The 15,724-nt window shown below is 47.7% G+C and overlaps 1 protein-coding gene across 4 annotated transcripts in view; it reads right to left on the bottom strand.

Annotated features, from left to right (window-relative positions):
• Positions 1–15,724, bottom strand: part of DDHD1 (DDHD domain containing 1) — a 243,404-nt gene that overhangs the window by 12,961 nt on the left and 214,719 nt on the right. For all 4 annotated transcript variants that reach the window (XM_030214713.1, XM_030214712.1, XM_030214710.1 and 1 more), the window contains 2 exons: positions 8,397–8,628; positions 2,405–2,590 (listed from right to left, as the gene is read on the bottom strand). In XM_030214713.1, the coding sequence (XP_030070573.1) occupies positions 2,405–2,590; positions 8,397–8,628 (418 nt within the window). The remainder of the gene's footprint in view (positions 1–2,404; positions 2,591–8,396; positions 8,629–15,724) is intronic.

Genomic DNA, 15,724 nt, shown 5'->3' on the forward strand with positions numbered 1-15,724 from the left:
GGGGATTAGTTAATGGTTTGGTCCAGTTCGCAAGCAATGTCTTCTTCAGGACATGGTGCAAGGGAACAGTGGACGCTTCCTTAGGTGGAGAAGGATAGTCCAGGAGCTCAAACATTTCAGCCCTGGGCTCGTCCTCCACAACCACCGGGAAGGGGATGGCCGTAGACATCTCCCGGACAAAGGAGGCAAAAGACAGACTCTCGGGAGGAGAAAGCTGTCTCTCAGGAGAGGGAGTGGGATCAGACGGAAGACCCCCAGACTCCTCGTCAGAGAAATATCTGGGATCTTCCTCTTCCTCCCACGAGGCCTCACCCTCGGTGTCAGACACAAGTTCACGGACCTGTGTCTGCAACCTCGCCCTGCTCGACTCCGTGGAACCCTGTCCACGATGGGGGCGTCGAGAGGTAGACTCCCTCGCCCGCATCGGCGAAGCTCCCTCCGCCGACGTAGTCGGGGAGCCTTCCTGGGAGGTGGCCGCGGTCGGTACCGCACGCGGTACCGACGTCGGGGACCTCAACCTGGGCGATGGGCCAGCCGGCGCCACGCTCGACGGTACCGGTGGCGCAAGCACCGCCGGTACCGGAGGGGTAGGGCGCAACAGCTCTCCCAGAATCTCTGGGAGAACGGCCCGGAGGCTCTCGTTTAGAGCGGCTGCAGAGAAAGGCTGAGAGGTCGATGCAGGCGTCGACGTCAGTACCTGTTCCGGGCGTGGAGGCTGTTCCGGGCTGTCCAGAGCGGAGCGCATCGACACCTCCTGAACAGAGGGTGAGCGGTCCTCTCGGTGCCGATGCCTGCTGGGTGCCGAATCCCTCGGCGACCCAGAGCTCTCGGTGCCGACACGGGGAGGAGACCGGTGTCGATGCTTCTTCGATTTCTTCCGAAGCATGTCACCGGAGCTCCCCGGCACCGACGAGGAGGACGTCGAATCCACCCGTCGCTTCCTCGGGGCCGAGACTGAAGAAGGTCGATCTCGGGGGGGCTGTACCGCAGGAGCCCTCAGGGTAGGCGGAGACCCACCCGAGGGCTCACCGCCACCAGCAGGGGAATGGACAGCCCTCACCTGCACACCACCCGATGCACCACCGTCCGACATCAGCAGACGAGGTCCTGGTACCACCGACGTCGATGCAGCTATCCGATGTCTCGGCGCCGATGCAGAGGCCCGATGCCTCGATGCACTCGATGCAGGGGCGGCCGAGGAAGATGGTCTGGACGCTGACGACGTCGATGCACTCGAAGATCCCGGTGCCGATGCCGACGAAGAGCCCGAGAACAACACGTTCCACTGGGCTAGTCTCGCTACCTGAGTCCGCCTTTGAAGCAGGGAACACAGACTGCAGTTCTGAGGGCGGTGCTCGGCCCCCAGACACTGAAGACACGACGAGTGTCGATCAGTGAGCGAGATAACCCGGGCGCACTGGGTGCACTTCTTGAAGCCGCTGGAAGGCTTCGATGTCATGGGCGGAAAAATCACGCCGGCGAAATCAAAAGCCGAAATGGCGAAATTCGAAGCACCAAATTTAGAGGGAGAAAAATCTCGACCGAGGCCGAAAAAAGGCCTACCCCGACGACGAAAGAAAACTTACCGGGGCAAAAAAGCTGGAAGTACGGGGAGGATTTACACGAAACCCGGCGGGGGGTTTCCGGAGCACTTCCCGACTAGGACAAAGCTTTCCCGAAGGAAAAAAACACGTTCAAACAAATTGGACGCGCGAGGTCGACTTTCCGGGGCTCGACACGGCGAAAACACGACCGTACCGAGTGCGGACAAAAGAAGACTGGCCTGGCCGGCTCGAGCCGGTTTCGGGCGGGAAGACGGCCGCGCATGCGCGGTGCGCGCGGGCGCGCGAGGGCTAGCAAAGGACTTTGCTAGTGAAGTTTCCGATTGGAGGGGCTGCCGTGGACGTCACCCATCAGTGAGAACAAGCAGCCTGCTTGTCCTCGGAGAAAAAGAATTGTTAAACAGTTAAAGTAATTAAGACAAGTTACTGGGGAAAGTCAATATATATTGTAACTTTTTGAAGAAATTTCTCACGAGGGTAGGATAACAATGAATATGTATGAGATCTAGTTGTATATAATGGAGGAAGTGCATGCAAATAGGTCTCATACATAGTCATTGGGGATATCCTGAAAATTTGACTGGGTTGCAGTCCTTGAGGACAGAGGTTGCCCACCCATATCTTAGTTACTCCTTTCAACTTACTGAAGATTGTGAAGTAACTAGAAAATACTACTATTTAAAGAAAATACAGCAATTATCAGAAAAGTAGTATTTTTCTAAAAATCTTCCCTTAAAATTTCAGAAAACTCTTCATCCACTAAAGATTGTCCACTTCAAAAAATATCCAGGAAAATTATGCAACATTGCACACGTGAGAAGAATACACTATGCTCTACTAACATGTGGGGTCAAGTGAGCCAGAAGTGCTGTGTGGGAAGGTCTGAGTTCCCACAGAATGCTGACCACTAGACTTTTTTTCTTCTTCTGTCTCTTCTTTTATCTCAGAGGTCTGTGCTGGGGTTGCATTAGAACGTCCAAACCTTGAGAACAACATTCCTCCAAGGCCTTTTCCAATACTAGCCGCTCCTAAAGTTAACAGAAAACAGCTGAATCAATCTGGATGTACATGCAAAATCAAGAGACAGCCATACCCAACAAACTGCAGCAGCTGAAGATGAACTAAACCACTGGTCATTGTTTCCAAGAGTGCAAAAATAATATTCTGTTTCATTATAGAAAGCAAAACTAATCTGATTTTACTGCAGAGCCTCTCATTGTATTCAATTTTGCGCAGTAGTTAAGGAAACAAATGGTTAGAATAGTTTTCATATGAAAACTGCTGGCATAAAAGGTCTTGAGTATTTAATTCTGCTGCCTGACAACAGTCTTGGATCTTCTGCATAAGATACAGTATCAATTTATGAATAAAACTAGTAAAAAAAGGCCCGTTTCTGGAACGAATGAAACGGGCGCTAGCAAGGTTTTCCTGGGAGTGTGTATGTTTGAGAGAGAGAGAGCCAGAGTGAATGTGCGGGTGTGTGACAGAGTGAGACTGTGTGAGTGTGTGTGTGAGAATGAGAGTGTGTGACAGGGCCCCCTCCCCTGTTCCTAATGCCCCTCACCCCGTTCCCTCCCCTACTTTTCCTCCTTCTTCCCACACTTTGAGTTCCTTAAGGCTTTCAAAAGTCTATGTACCCCCGTGGCCCTAACGCCCAGTATCCGGATACCCCACCGCTTTTCTCCTCACCCCTCCCCCAAGATGTAATACTTTCATGTCCTTCATTTTTTAAAAAAAAGTGTCCTATCTACACTGTGTACAAATACCCGGCATTCAGATTGTGTTCCTCTCGTAAATTTTCATTTCTTTCATTCATTCAGAACTTGCCCCCCCCCCCCGAACACTTTTGGTTCCTTCAGTCTTTTAAAACTGTCCTATGTACCCTGTGTGCTAATGGCCAGCATTGAGATTGTTTTCCTGTCCCAAATTTGCATGTCTTTCAGTCATTCACAACTCCCCCTCCCTTCTCCAGTTTAACACTTTTGTTTCCTTCAGTCTTTTAAAACTCTCCTATCTACCCTGTGTCCTAATGGCCAGCATTCAGATTGTTTTCCTTTCCCAAATGTTCATGTCTTTCAGTCCTTCAGAACTCCCCCCCTCCCCCCATTTAACACATTCGGTTCCTTCAGTCTTTTAAAACTCTCCTATCAACCCTGTGTCCTAATGGCCAGCACTCAGATTGTTTTGCTTTGCCAAATTGTCTGTCACTGATGTCACTGAGGTCAGTGCGTGCCTGCCTAGCAGACCACTTCCGGCAGGCACGGTCCCAAGCACATCCTGTTGGAGGTGAGAATTATTATATAGGACAAAGATAATACTTGTGGACTTTAAATTTGCTTCAGTTTTGACTACCATCTTGTGGAAAGTTTGATTAAAAATCACATTTCTATATAAACATAATAAAATTGCTATAAACAATTGACTAAAAATCCCACATCAGTGCTAGAAGATACCAGCAACACATTCTGAGGTAGCCTCAGCATTTGCAACTCTCAAAACTGTGACGCTGTCTTCCTCTCTCTCTGCATTCACCCTTTCTGTTCCACCCCTCCCCACTGCAATATCTCTCCTCTCCCTTAATCCTGCAGCTCTTTAGCTCCCCTGAGCCCAGACACTTCAACAGTGGCTACAGCTCCCTACATCCACCACATATTTGTTAAGAAACGGAACCTATTATTGGTGGCTTGGAAAGCGGTGAGAAGAGGATTCCAAGATGGCTGCACACACCTAGGAACGCTGCAGGGTCCTCGTTTCCTATTACATTCAAATGCCAAAAAGACGAGGTAGGGCAGCAACCTGAGCTTCCCCGCTGCCTGCCCCATTACCTGCCAGTCCGATGGATCGTTTTGTCAGGACTCCGGGACAGGGACTGGAGATCGGGAGCGGTTCCATAGGGGACGCCGGCTTGATGGAGGAACTTTCAGTGTCCCCCAGGACTCGATGTCACGCTGAGCCCCGATCTGAGAGCTCCGCCTCCGCAACCACAGAGGACTAGCTCTCCCTCCTTAGGATTGACGGGGCCGCCGCCAAGGAGCGGTTTGGGCCCAGGCTCCAGTGAAGCTCAGAGAAAGCATGATGAGAGGGAGCTAGGGGGGCAGTTGGAACCCCCTAGAGTGAGTGACCCTGTTACTTCTGAAGCAGGTCAATGAGCCATGGAGCGAGGGAAGAAGCCTGAACCTTTGGTGACTGTACCCCCCCCCGGGATACTGGCTAAACCGACATAGGTAACGTTAGAATCATTGTGGGACTTAGTCTCCCAATTCGCACAACCTTTCCTACAAGAGACAAATAATGTCTTGCAGAAAGTTACTGTGATAGAACGGGAAATTTACAAACATCAATGTTAAAAGATATTTCAAATCTAAGATATGTCAGAAATGTATGATAATTATATGAGAAATCACAATCTTAGGTTTATAAATTTTCCAAAGGTAGCAATGGTGAAACCAATGGAAATGTTAAAACGGTACCTTCAAGAAATGTTGGGAATACCTGAAGGAAATTTACCTCCATTTATTCAAGTATATTATATACCAAAGAAAGAATCTGTTCAACAACAAAACTCTATGGATGTCTCTGCCTTACTGGAAACCTTGGAAACTGAATTAGCCACGGCGGCAACATTAGTCACCACCGTGGTGGGAGAGGAGGGACATAGGGGGACATACAAGGTTGGTCAATAACCAAGTATGTGTTAAGACAGCAGTATAGGGCTCTTATGTAATATGTTGTAAACCGGTACCCTCGGGCGGCATTTCATTTGGAATAGATATAAGTCAGAAGAGGGTACAGGAAGGCATAGGGGGAGGGGGGGAGGGGGGCTAGTGGGAGGGGGAGGGGAGGACAAGCATGGGAGGGGGAGGGGAGCAATCATAGGAGGAATGTACTCAATGGTTAGATATTGCAGTGCTAGTTGAGGGTTATTTGCGGTATGTTTTCATGATGTAACACTGTAAGTGTAGTTCTGGTTTCTGCATTTTATAAACTGAGTTATATATATATAAGAAGTTGTGATCTGTAAGAGGGAAGATGGGGGGGGAGGGGGGAGAAAATAGAAGAAAAGTTTGATGGTAAACAGTTTCTTTCTGTTTAAGAAGATCACGCATCTGCATCTTGTATTATAAATTTGCTTATTAGTTGGAAATGTGTGCTTATTTACTATCAATAAAAACGTTGGAACATAGTCACCACCGTGGCTCTGTTACCTGATAAACAGTGGCTCTTTCGAATGTTTTTTAAAAACAAAGAAAAATTATTTTTTGGGTTTAAAAATTTTTCTGTTTCCTGATGTCTCGAGGGAAACCCAGCATAGGCGGAAACAATTTTTAATATTGAAATCTGCCGTTTTGCAACTAGGGGGCACATTTTATTTGAGATACCCGTGCAAATGCATAACAACATATAATGCAGTTAAATGTGTGTTCATGGAATCTTCCCATTTAACATCCTTTGTTGCCTCAAAAAGAGCTTTAGGAGAATAACTTTAATTTCTGTCCTATCCTAGGTGCTTAATTTGCCTTAATAATTTTCTATCTCATTTTCCTCTTATTTGTATTCATGGAATCCAACATAATGTGGACTTGAGTGTTATTATATATGTTAAATAATATTTCCTTTACTATTTTGATTGTTATAACACTTTTCTGATCAAGTGTAAATCCTTGAAATAATGATTTAAATTTATTAAAAAAAAAAAAAAGAAAAGAAACTGAACCTTTCAACCTGACCTCTACTCAGACACACACAGGCACAACAAAGACATACTCACATACACAGGTTGAAAATAATTCCTTAAGGTAAGTTCTGTATGCATTCTCAAGTACACAACCCTCTTCTGCCCACTAATCACACCCCAATCCTTGGCTGGGCTAGGTCTTCGGCCCCGATGCTCAAAAGTAAACCATATTCTTGTGTCATCTTCGCTGTGTTCTTTGTGGCTTTGAGTGTGCAAAGACTGGTGTTCATCTGTGTTTACATTGTTTTTAGTACGCGAGTTAAATATGCGTGTGCTAAACGCTAGAGACGCCCATATATTCCTCTTTGCATCTCTAGCATTTATTGCGCACTGATTAGCGCATGATAAAAATGCTAGCGCGCCTTTGTAAAAGGACCCCCTGCACACATTTATTATTTTGATTTTATAGTTGTATTTATGCATGTGACTTTGTAATCCACCGCATAACTCAAATGTAAGGAGGGCGTATGCATGGGTGGGCCTACAAAATTGAATACAGTAATCCAGATGGAGTCTCACCACCTTTCTACTGGTTATGACTCTCTATGCAACCTAGCACCCTTCTGGCTTTAACCATCACCTTGTTATACTGTTTCACATCTGAGATCCTTGGACATTTTGACTTGAAGTCCAATTCCTGATCCATGCATATCAGCCTCACCCGTCCTACCTCAATACCAGCTCCTCACCTCCCTTGTCTGCCACTCTAAGCCTCCTCCTCACCAGTCCCAAATATGCCCAGAATCTGCCAAAGTATCAGCCTTCACCATGTTATCATCCCAGCCCCTACCAATCTCCTTTTATGATCCACAAGACAGGGGCGTATCTGAACTTCAACGGTAGGGGGGGCCAGAGCCGAGGAGATGGGGCACATTTTAGCCCCCCCCCCCGGCGGCACTGACCCCCCCCCCCCCGCTGAAGACGAAGACGCCACCACTCCCCCCCTCTCGCGGAAGACAGCTCCAACTACTTTGAACCCCCCCTCCTCCCGCCTCACCTCCCTTTGCTGGCGGGGGCTGGCCCGCCAGCCGAAGTCTCCGTCCTTCCTTCACTCTGCCGTCATGCCTCACTTCCCTTTGCTGGCGGGGGACCCCAACCCCCGCCAGCTGAAGTCTCCGTCCTTCCTTCGTTTGGGTTTGGTGGTTTCTGACATCCTGCACGCTGCACGTTGTGCGTGCGTGCGTGCAGGACGTCAGAAACCACCAATCTCAAACAAAGGACGGAAGGAAGGACGGAGACTTCGGCTGGCAGGGGTTGGGGTCCCCCGCCAGCAAAGGGAGGTGAGGTGCAACAGCGGAGTGACGGCAGGAGGAGGGGGGTTGAGAGTGTCATTGGTAAGGGGGTCCAGGGGCAAATCTGCAGGGGCCAGGCCCCTGTGGCCCCATAGCAGATACGCCCCTGCCACAAGACCAACATTAAATTCAATACCCAGGTTTCCCACCATGTTCCACTATCAAGCGTTTGAACATTCCATATAGCTATCAAAACTACTGCCCACCTCCATGCTCACTAAAACAAATTTTTGATGGTTTGTAGTAAACATCTTCTGTTTGCATCTGGAGCACAACTTAAAGCCAACAGCCTGATTCTCAGACAGGAAAATCATGAGGAAAAACAATGAAAACATTTTCTTCTCCAAAAAGCAGTCTAAGATGACAGGGTGGAATTAAGTGTAGATGTGATGAAAAAAAAAATGTCGGCTGGTTCTGTGGATTAATGAAGAAAAATTCAACTTCTAAGTTCCTAAAAATCTAATCAGGGCTCTCTAGATGGTTAGACAAAGGCTTGAAAATCAGCTTCTTCAGGTCTGCAGGGCAACAGGAAAATAAATAAACTAATAATCTTGAAAGGCAAAAATTAACTGAAGGGAGCTGTTTGCCGCTGCAGATCGGAAACTTCTGTGCAGAAGCAGTGGAGGACTTTTGTTGTTTTCATAAATTTCTGGAAGAACCTGTGTTGTCAAATATCACCACATGACCCATATGCAATTTGGCAAGTTGCATGTCTTAGATTAATATGACCAACAAAATGTATCAAATACAACTTTTAATTAAATTGGCAGTGAAACAAATGAAAGGAACTGCTTCATTAAACTTTACCTAATATACTTGTTGTTATTGATTCGCCATAATGTCGTCGAGGCAGGACTGGTGAAGTGCTTGGACTTGGTATACTTTCGGCTTCAGGGACTGAGGTAGTTTCTTTGGGTTGGCTGAGAAAGCTGATCTTGAGGTGCTTGTAAGGTATAGGATTTGTTGTATTGTACCAATGGATCTGGACAGGTGCAATGTTGCTGTAATGTTTCAGTATTAATGGCTCTACTCTGTAAGCCTACATAACAAAATACAGAGAAAATGAGACACAAAACTAAGATTCCAAATATACATGTATGTACTAGACGTAACTCTTCCATGGAAGAGATTCAGGCTAAACAAACTAATTCTAACAATGGCAACTATAGAGACTTTCATACTATTGATGTACACAGAACAGCACAGAAGCAAATGCCCACATGGAAGGGACTTGTTGACTGCCAAGGGAAATCCACAGCTAGAACCACTCTTATAAAGATTATTAAACCAAATCCATCTAAAACCTTAAACACATCCACTTTATGAGACTGATTTTTTTTGTAACCTCTAATAAAACTGCCACAGCTCCGTCAACAGTATGAAAGGATGGTCATTATATATTGCTGTATGTGGTATCAAAGTTAATGACAGTTTTGTTGGAGACAGAACTAATACTGTGGATCTTTTCATCAAATTAACCGAATAGCATTAAGACCTGTAGTGTTCCTTTCTAGTATTCCAACATGCTACATAAGAATATCCATGCTTGGTCAGAACTATGGTCCACCTAGCCCAGTATCCTGCTTCCAACAGTGGCCAAACAAGGTCACAAGTTCCTGGCAGAATCCCAAACAGAAGCAAGATTCCATGCTACTGATTCCAGGGCACACAGAATATCACCATAAACACCACAATTAATTTTTACTTCTTCTTGCTTACAAGTGCACCAGAACAGTTTTATACAAAGCTACTGAATATGGAGGTATATTATTTTATACATGACCTTTACCACCTAAAGATGCCAGCTAATGCCAGACATACTGAGCTACTCTTGTGAAGGAGGAGTGGCCTAGTGGTTAGGGTGGTGGACTTTGGTCCTGAGGAACTGAGTTTGATTCCCACTTCAGGCACAGGCAGCTCCTTGTGACTTTGGGCAAGTCACTTAATCCTCTATTGCCCCATGTAAGCTGCATTGAGCCTGCCACGAGTGGGAAAGCGCGGGGTACAAATGTAACAAAAATAAATAAATAAATAAATAAATAAATAAATACCTCTAGTGCTTAACTCCAGTTCTTGAGTGGACTGACGGTTTGTACAAATAATGGCAATCCTACCTTCTGATAAAAAGGTTAAACAGAAGTTGACAGACTGTTATAACACAAAAATTTTGTTTAGATAAATTTGAACTAAACACATGGAAAGCAAAGATGCTTACGTGTAGCAGGTATTCTCTGAGGACAGCAGGACTTATATTCTCACAAGTGGGTAATGTGGTCCTGCGTTGCCTGGTCCAGAGCTTATGACAAGCTTTACAAAAGCTTTATGGAGCATTAGACATGGTCCACCGTGCAGTTGTGAGTGCCTTCCCATCCGCTGCAAGAGCGAGGTTACGGTAGTTAAATACTACAGCATAAAAATAAAGAAGAGGAGACAATCCAAGGGGAGGAGGATGGGTTTGTGAGAATATAAGGCCTGCTGTCCTTGGAGAATACCTGTTACAGGTAAGTATCTTCATTTTCTCAGATACTTACCTGTAGCAGGTGAAGCAGGCCATAATTCTCACAAGTGAGGTATCCCCAGAATCCAGGCTCAACGAAAACAACAAACATTGGTCAACTGGGCCTCACAATGGCGAGAACATAACTCAGATTAACTTGAAACTATATACAAACTGAGTGAGAGTGCAGCATGGAATAGAATAAAACAGGCCTAAGGGGGGGGGGGGTGGAGTTGGATTCTAGATGCCTAACAGATTTTGCAACACTGTCTGCACGAATCAACTATTGTGTTGGGTTATCCTGCTCAAGGCAGTAATGAGATGTTAATGTGTGGACCAAGACCACGTTCCAGCCTTGCAAATTTCTTCAATGGAGGCTGACCGCAAGTGGGCTACCGATACAGCCATGACTCCGACACAGTGAGCCTTTACATGACCCTCCAGGGTCAGCCCAGCCTGGGCATAAGTAAAAGAAATGCAATCTGCAAGCTAATTAGAGATTGTGCATTTCCCTGATGGTGACCCCCATCCTATTGGGATCAAAAGAAAAAGTTGGAGATGCAATCTGATAGCTAACTGGGTAATAGGCCAATGCTCACTTGCAATCCAAGGTGTGCAAGGTGCTCTCGCCAGGATGGGCATGAGGTCAGGAAAAGAATGTTGGCAAGACAACTGACTGGTTCAGATGGAACATAACCTTTGGCAGGAACTTAGGGTGCATGCGGAGGACTACTCTGTTGTAATGAAACTTAGTATAAGATGCATCTGCCACTAGGGCCTGAAGTTCACTGACTCTACAATTTGAAGTAACAGCCACCAAGAAAATGACCTTCCAGATCAAGTTCTTCAGATGGCAGGAATTGGTGGTTCAAAAGGAACTTTCATCAGCCGGGTGAGAGTAACATTGAGGTCTCATGACACAGGTGGAGGTTTGACAAGAGCTTTGACAAAAGCAAACCTCTAATGAAGCAAACAACCAGAGGCTGTCCAGAGACGGGGTAACTCTATACACATTGATAAGCACTAATTGCACTGAGGTGAACCCTTATAGAGTTGGTCTTAAGACCAGACTAGGAAAGGTGTAGAAGGTATTCAAGCAGGATCTGTGCAGGGCAAAAAAGGGGATTTAGGGCCTTGCCCTCACACCAGACTGCAAACCTTCTCTATTTAAGACAGCAACACCTCTTAGTGGAATCTTTCCTGGAAGCCAGCAAGACCAGGGGAAATACCCTCTTTAAGACCCAAGGAAGCAAATTCTAGGCTCTTAACATCCAGGCTGTGAGGGCTAGAGACTGATGGTAGGGAAGCAGAAGGGATCCCTCATTCTGTGTGATGAGGGTCAAAAAACACTCCCATCTCCACGGTTCTTCAGAGGATAACTCCAGAAGAAGAGGGAATCAGATCTGCTGAGGCCAGAAAGGTGCGATCAGAATCATGAGTTTCAGCAAAGTCTTCCCAATGAGGGGAATGGGAGGATACGCATACATAAGTTCTGTTTCCCAATGAAGAAGTAAGATATCCGACATTAGCCTGTCGTAAGCCTGAATCCTGGAACAGAACTGTGGCAAAGAGATCCACCAAGGGGGTGCCCCAGGCTCAGAAGATCTCTCGGGCAATGTCAATGTTGAGAGACCACTTGTGTGGTTGCATAATTCTACTCAATCTGCTGGCCAGGCTGTTGTTTTTGCCTACCAGATAAGTGGCTCAAAGGTACATGCCATTCCGGTGAGCTCAATGTCACATCTGGACGGCCTCCTGACATAGAGGGAGATATCCAGTGCCCCCCTGCTTGTTGGTGTAATACATGGCAACCTGATTGTCCATTTGAATGAGTACAATTTGGTAAGACAGCTGATCTCTGAAAGCCTTTAGAGTGTTCCAGATCACCTGAAGCTCCAGGAGATTTGTTTCCTGAGCGGACCATGCACTTTGAGTGTGAAGACCATCTACATGACCTCCCAACCCAGGAGAGATGCATCCATCGTCAGCACTTTCTGTGGTTGAGGAATTTGGAATGGAAGTCCCAGAGTCAAATTGGATTGAAAGGGCCACCACAACAGAGAGCGCACAAGCTCTGGGGACACTCTGATGACATCTTCCAGACCTCCCATGGCTTGGCACCACTGACAGGCCAGAGTCCACTGGGCAGGTTTCATGTGAAGGCGTGTGTCATGAGAGTCACAAACTGTGGAGGCCACGTGGATCAACAACCTTAACATCTCCTAAGCTGTGAGCTGCTGAGATGCTCAAATCTGAAAAGCCAGTGTGACTAGGGCGTCTGCTCTCAGTCCTGGGAGAAGAGCGTGAACCTTCTGCGTATCCCAGCAGGGCAATGAATTCGAATTGCTGGGCAGGATGAATGGATTCTCTAGCACCGTCCTCCGATGTGCTCTTTTCACCAGCCAATCGTCGAGGTAAAGGAACACATGCACCTCCAGCCTGCATTGTGACACTGCGACTACTGCTAGACATTTGGTAAAGACCCTGGGAGCTGACGTGAGACCAAAGGGCAATACACGGGTACTGGAAAGTCTTGTGTTACCAGTTGAAATTGAAAATAATTCCAGTGGGCTGGAAGTATTGGGATGTGCCAAGGTACAACTATTACTACTTATCATTTCTATAGCGCTACTAGATGTACGCAGCGCTGTACATCTACACTCAGACTCCTGGGATACTTCCTCCCCGATGTAGAAAGTGGTACTGCATGGGTCAATGTTGAAGCTGACACTCATTGAGGAGCTGGCATCGAAGACCACTCCACAGGCAGAATAGGGAACTCAGGAAGGAGTTGAAGCTGAGCTGCAGCTGGCACAAGCACCCTCGATGACTGAGCGGTATGCAGCTGAAACATCTGCACCAGCTCCTTCCTGAGAAAGGGCCGGTGTCAAATCAGAAGCAGGAACCTGGCTGCTTGGAGACTGGCACCTCCACTAAAGAGGGGGAATTATCTCGGTGCCGGTACTTCTCGGGTACTGGCAATTCCAATGCCCCGGCGCTTCTCGCACCGTGCTTTGAAGAAAATCGATGCTTATGTTTCTTTGGCATCCCTCGATGCTCAGCACTGTAGTCCTTTGGTGTCAATGAGGACAACATCGAACCCTCTGTGTTGAGTTCGATACCGAGTGGTCTCGGGGCCTACTATTGGCACCTGATGACGAGGGAAGTGGAGACCTCCTTGATGCTGGTGCACTCCCAGTTGTAGCTGAAGTTTGAGTAGCCATCGAGGTTGATGCTTCCGGCTGATGTTGATTGACTGGCCCTTTCAGGAGCTAAAAAATTTCTCCTGTTGGCAGGGGTGTAGCCACGGGTGGGCCTGGATGGGCCTAGGCCCACCCAGTTTGGGTTCAGGCCCACCCAGCAGCGGAGCGGAGGGAGCAGGCAGCACTGATCCTGCAACTGCCTCCTCTCTGACGGCAGCGCTTTCCAGACGCTGCCTACCGCCGCCACGATCTACTTCCTCCCTCTGTCTCACTCTCAACAGCAGCGGTAGCATCGCAATTCAAACACGCTGCCTCCTGCTTCCTAACACCGGAAGTGTCCTCCTCTGCGAGGAGATGCTTCCGGGTTAGAAGCAGGAGGTAGCGTGTTTAAATCGCTACCGCTGCTGTTGAGAGTGATACATAGGGAGGACTCGGAGGTAATCGGGCGGCGGTAGGCAGCGTCTGGTAAGCGCTGCCGTCCAGAGAGGCGTGCAGGTGGTAATGGTAGGGAGGATGCATGGGGTGAAGGAATCCTGGACACATGGATGGGAAGAGGAAGTCCGGATGAGGTGGGGGTCAGAGCAGAGAGAATGTGCTGTTATGAGGATGGATGTAATGTGATGATCGTGAGAGAGGCGATATTGCTGGGGATGATGATGGAATGATAGGTGGGGTCATGGGTAGAGAGAGAATGCTTGGGCTTGCGATGGATGGATGCTGGAGGTGGGGGCAGGGGAGAGAGGAGAATTGCTGGTGGATGGATGGATGGAGTGCGGGGCAGGGGAGAGGAGAGAGGAAGAATTGCTGGGGATGGGATGGAGTGGGGGGGGCAGGGAGAGAGAATTGCTGGGGATGATGGATGGAGGGGTGGGGGACAGGGGATGAGAGGAGAATGCTGGTGATGGATGGATGGAGTGGGGGCAGGGGAGAGAGGAGAATTGCTGGGGATGGATGGAGTGGGGGGGGGCAGGGGAGAGAGAATTGCTGGGGATGATGGATGGATGGAGGTGGGGGGCAGGGGAGAGAGGAGAATTTCTGGGGATGGATGGATGGAGGTGGGGGGCAGGGGAGAGGAGAATTGCTGGGAATGGATGGAGGGAACAGGGGCAAGAACAGAATTGCTGGGGATGGATGGATAGGGGCAGGGGAGAGAAGAGAATTGCTGGGGATGGATGGAGGGGAGAGGATTGTTGCTGGACATGGGGGGATGGAGGGGAGGGAAGAGGAGAGATGAAGGTTGCTGGACATGGGTGGATGAAGGGGAGGGCAGGGGGCAGAGGAGGGTTGCTGGACATGGATGGATGGAGGGAAGGGCAGGAGAGAGGAGGCTGCTGGATATGGATGGAGGAGAGGGAAGGGAGAGAGAAGGAATGCTGGACATGGATGGAGGGGAGGGAAGAGTGAGGAAGGAGATGAGATGAGGGAAAAGGAAGGAGGAGAAAATTGCACATGGATGAAGAAAATAGGCAGAAGCTGGATCCACTGGACAGTCAAGTCTGCGGAGGACCCAGAGCAAGAAATGAAGAAGAAAGGCGGAAAGTAAAGAAATAAATGGAAAGGAAGCCCTGGAAACGGAGTAAAGAGGACAGATAGCAGCAGAATCAGATACTGGGCCAGTATGATCAGAAAAACAAAGTCACCAGACAGCAAAGGTAGAAAAAAAAATCATTTTATTTTCATTATAATGATTGGAACATGTCCACTTTGAGAATCAGGTGCTCAACATTAAAAGTTTATATTTATTTATTACTTATTTATGGCATTTTATCCCACATTAAACATGAATGAGATTGGAACCTGGGATCATTTAATGTTTTTTTTCCTGGAGAGAGTAATGCATTGCCTCCCCCACCCCCCAGGCTCTCTCCCCGGCTATAGCCAGCTCTGCAATTTTGAGGGGAGGTGCACAGGTGGACGGGGGGGGGGGGGCGCAGAGGTGGACTGGGGAGAGAGCCTGTTGTTAAATATTTACCAGCACACCACTGTCTAGTGCCCACCCATCCAACCTGTTGGCCCACCCAAAAATTGACTTCTGGCTACGCCACTGCCTGATGGACCTGATGTGCAGACTGTCCCCTCAACTACATTTTTAAACAGAGAGACTAAGAGTTAGGCCCTAGGCACCCAATGCACCAGGTGTGTGGGTCTGTTACAGAAATCACCTGACTGCACTGGACGCACTTTTTGAAGTTACTGGGGGTCTTCTTGGACATTGAGAAAAGAATCACGGCTAAATTAAACTCCTCAATCTTGAGCAACAAAAAGAGTCAAGGCTCAAATTGAGGCTGGTGCTCAGGCCTAAAGAAGCGGACAAAAAAAAAAGAAAGAAAACTTCCTTATAATAAAAAAGCCTGACGTGTACATTTGCCCTAATAAAGGGCTGCTTCAGGGGCAACTGAAAAAAGAATACAAATTTAAACCATAGCAGTCATTCA

The sequence above is a fragment of the Microcaecilia unicolor genome, chromosome 9, assembly GCF_901765095.1.
Source record: "Microcaecilia unicolor chromosome 9, aMicUni1.1, whole genome shotgun sequence".
In the NCBI taxonomy this organism is placed as follows: Eukaryota; Metazoa; Chordata; class Amphibia; order Gymnophiona; family Siphonopidae; genus Microcaecilia; species Microcaecilia unicolor.